General features: G+C 35.2%; 1 protein-coding gene across 1 annotated transcript in view; it reads right to left on the reverse strand.

The window, feature by feature from the left end:
* Nucleotides 1-883: 883 nt before the first annotated feature.
* Nucleotides 884-2,500, reverse strand: part of EAH_00032380 (actin, putative) — a gene marked incomplete at both ends in the record, with an annotated part of 3,262 nt that continues 1,645 nt past the window's right edge. The window contains 3 exons of the mRNA XM_013392307.1: nucleotides 884-1,045; nucleotides 1,787-1,924; nucleotides 2,405-2,500. The exon at nucleotides 2,405-2,500 is cut by the window's right edge and continues 31 nt beyond it. Coding sequence (XP_013247761.1) covers nucleotides 884-1,045; nucleotides 1,787-1,924; nucleotides 2,405-2,500 — 396 coding nt within the window. The remainder of the gene's footprint in view (nucleotides 1,046-1,786; nucleotides 1,925-2,404) is intronic.

A 2,500-nucleotide genomic window follows, 5' to 3' on the forward strand; every position in this document is an offset into this window, starting at 1 on the left:
TAAATTAAATAAATAAAATAAATTAAGTTAAATAAATTAAATAAATTAATTGATTAGTTAATTAATTAATTGAATTAAATTAATTAATTAAATTGCGCAAGTAATTGAATTAAATAATGAAGAAAATATAAGCACTTGATAAAAATAAATAAGTAAAATTAATTAATCAAAATAAAATAAAATAAAATAAATAAATAAATTAAATTAAATTACATTAAACAAATAAAATAAAATAATAAAACGAAACGAATAAAGTAAAATAAATTAGATTGAATAACATAAAATAAAACAAAACAAAATAAAATAAAATAAAACAAAATAATAAAACTAAATAAAATAAATAAAATAAATAAAGTAAAATCAATTAGATTAAATAACATAAAATAAAACAAAATAAATAAAACAAATAAATAAATAAAATAATAAAATAATAATAGTAATATACCGCCTGCTAGTACGATGGTGCCGTAGAGGGTTCTTCTTAAATCCAAGTCAGTGCGCGATATCGCAGAAATTATCAACTCATGTACACCTGAAATAGCAGCAGCAGCAGCAGCAGCAGCAGCAGCAGCAACAGTAAGAACAGCAGCAGCAGCAAAAGCAGCAGCAAGGAGTTAGAGCGACAGAGTGATGCGATTGAAATAGAGTAAAGAAGGACAGAGGAAGAAGAAATATAAAAATACAAACGGCAGAATAAACAAATATAAAAAACATAAACAAATAAATAAATAAATATAAATAAATATATATATATTATATATATATATATCTAACGCAGATACAGCAAAGGAGACAAAGACAAGCATCAAACAATAACCCCCTAACCCAAAAACCACTGCTACTGCTGCAGCAGCAGCAGCAACACCTGATGCTGCTGCTGCTACTATTGCTGCTGCTGCTGCAGCTGTTGCTGCTGCTGCTGTTGCTGCTGCTGCTGCTGCATGAGGTGTATGTACAGGTAAAGAATTATATTACCTGGGTACTCCAAACCAATCAGAGACGGGTGAAACAAAATCTCAGGGGCTCTGTATCGTTCTACTCCGACCTGCGGAGACAGCAGAAGAAGGCAAGCTTCTTTTGTCGCTTATTTGCTTGTTTAACTGTCTCTGTCTCTGTCTCTTATTATGCTTCGCTGTCTCTTTTTGTGCCGCTTTCTCTGTCTCTCTTCTTCTGTCTCTCTGTCTCCTTTATAATTATATATTTACTTTTTAATTATACAAACGAAAGACAAACAAAAGACAAAAGGAGACAGCATTGTAACAAGAGACAAGAGGAGACAGCATAAGAAGAGACAAAAGTTGTATAAGAAGAGACAGTATAAGAAGAGACAAGCAACAGACAAAAGCAGACAGCATAAAAGGAGACAAAAAGAGACAAAAGGAGACAGTACTGAGGAGAGACAAAAGGAGACAAAAGGAGACAAAAGGGGACAAAAAGAGACAGTACTGAGGAGAGACAAAAGGAGACAGTAATTCAAGAAGAAGAGACAGCACAAGAAGAGACAAACAAAAGACAAAAGGAGACAAAAGGAGACAGTAATTCAAGAAGAAGAGACAGCACAAGAAGAGACAAACAAAAGACAAAAGGAGACAAAAGGAGACAGTAATTCAAGAAGAAGAGACAGCACAAGAAGAGACAAAAGGAGACAAAAGGAGACAGTAATTCAAGAAGAAGAGACAGCACAAGGAGAGACAAAAGGAGACAGTATTGTGAGAAGAAGAGACAGCAGAAGAAGAGACAAAAGGAGACAAAAGGAGACAGTATTATAAGAAGAGACAGCACATACAGCAATAGAAGTGCCGTCCGGCAGTTGAAAGGGGTAGCCGCCCCCGCTGCTGTCTGCTGCATTTGTCTCCTCCTTCTGCGGGTTGAAGGCGACGTAACAAGCTTGCTCTTTTATCTGACGCACGATCTCAAACTCCGCCTGACACACAAACCCTAAACCCTAAACCCTAAACCCTAAACCCTAAACACGGAACACGAAACCCTAAACCCGAAAGCCGAAACTCGAAACACGAAACACAAAACCCTAAACCCTAAACCCTAAACCCTATTCGGGTTTAGGGTTTAGGGTTTGGAGTTTCCAGTATGTCAGTATGATGTTTCTATTTGCACACAGTGAATTAATGTATAAGGGTTTAGGGTGTCTGTCTCTTATGGTTTAGGGTTTAGACTTTAGGGTATTTGAGTATATTAGGGTTTAGGGTTTAGGGTTTACTATATATATATATATATATATATACGGTAAGATGATGGTTTCTCGTTTTGTGCAGAGAATTGTTGATATTTAAAGACTAAAATCGTAGGGTTTAGGGTTTAGGGTTTGTGGTTTAGGGTTTGTATGTACAGATGTATGAAAGATATGTCCTGCTCTTCTGAGAAGAATAGAGAGTCTTTCTGTGACATCTCGTCCTGCTATATCTGCTCTTTTAATTGCATGCGTTATACCGAAACCCTCAACAACAGGAACAGCTACAGAGACACCGTCTCCAACATCTAA

Source organism: Eimeria acervulina, genomic scaffold (genome assembly GCF_000499425.1).
Source record: "Eimeria acervulina Houghton genomic scaffold, Eah_scaff313, whole genome shotgun sequence".
Taxonomy (NCBI): Eukaryota; Apicomplexa; class Conoidasida; order Eucoccidiorida; family Eimeriidae; genus Eimeria; species Eimeria acervulina.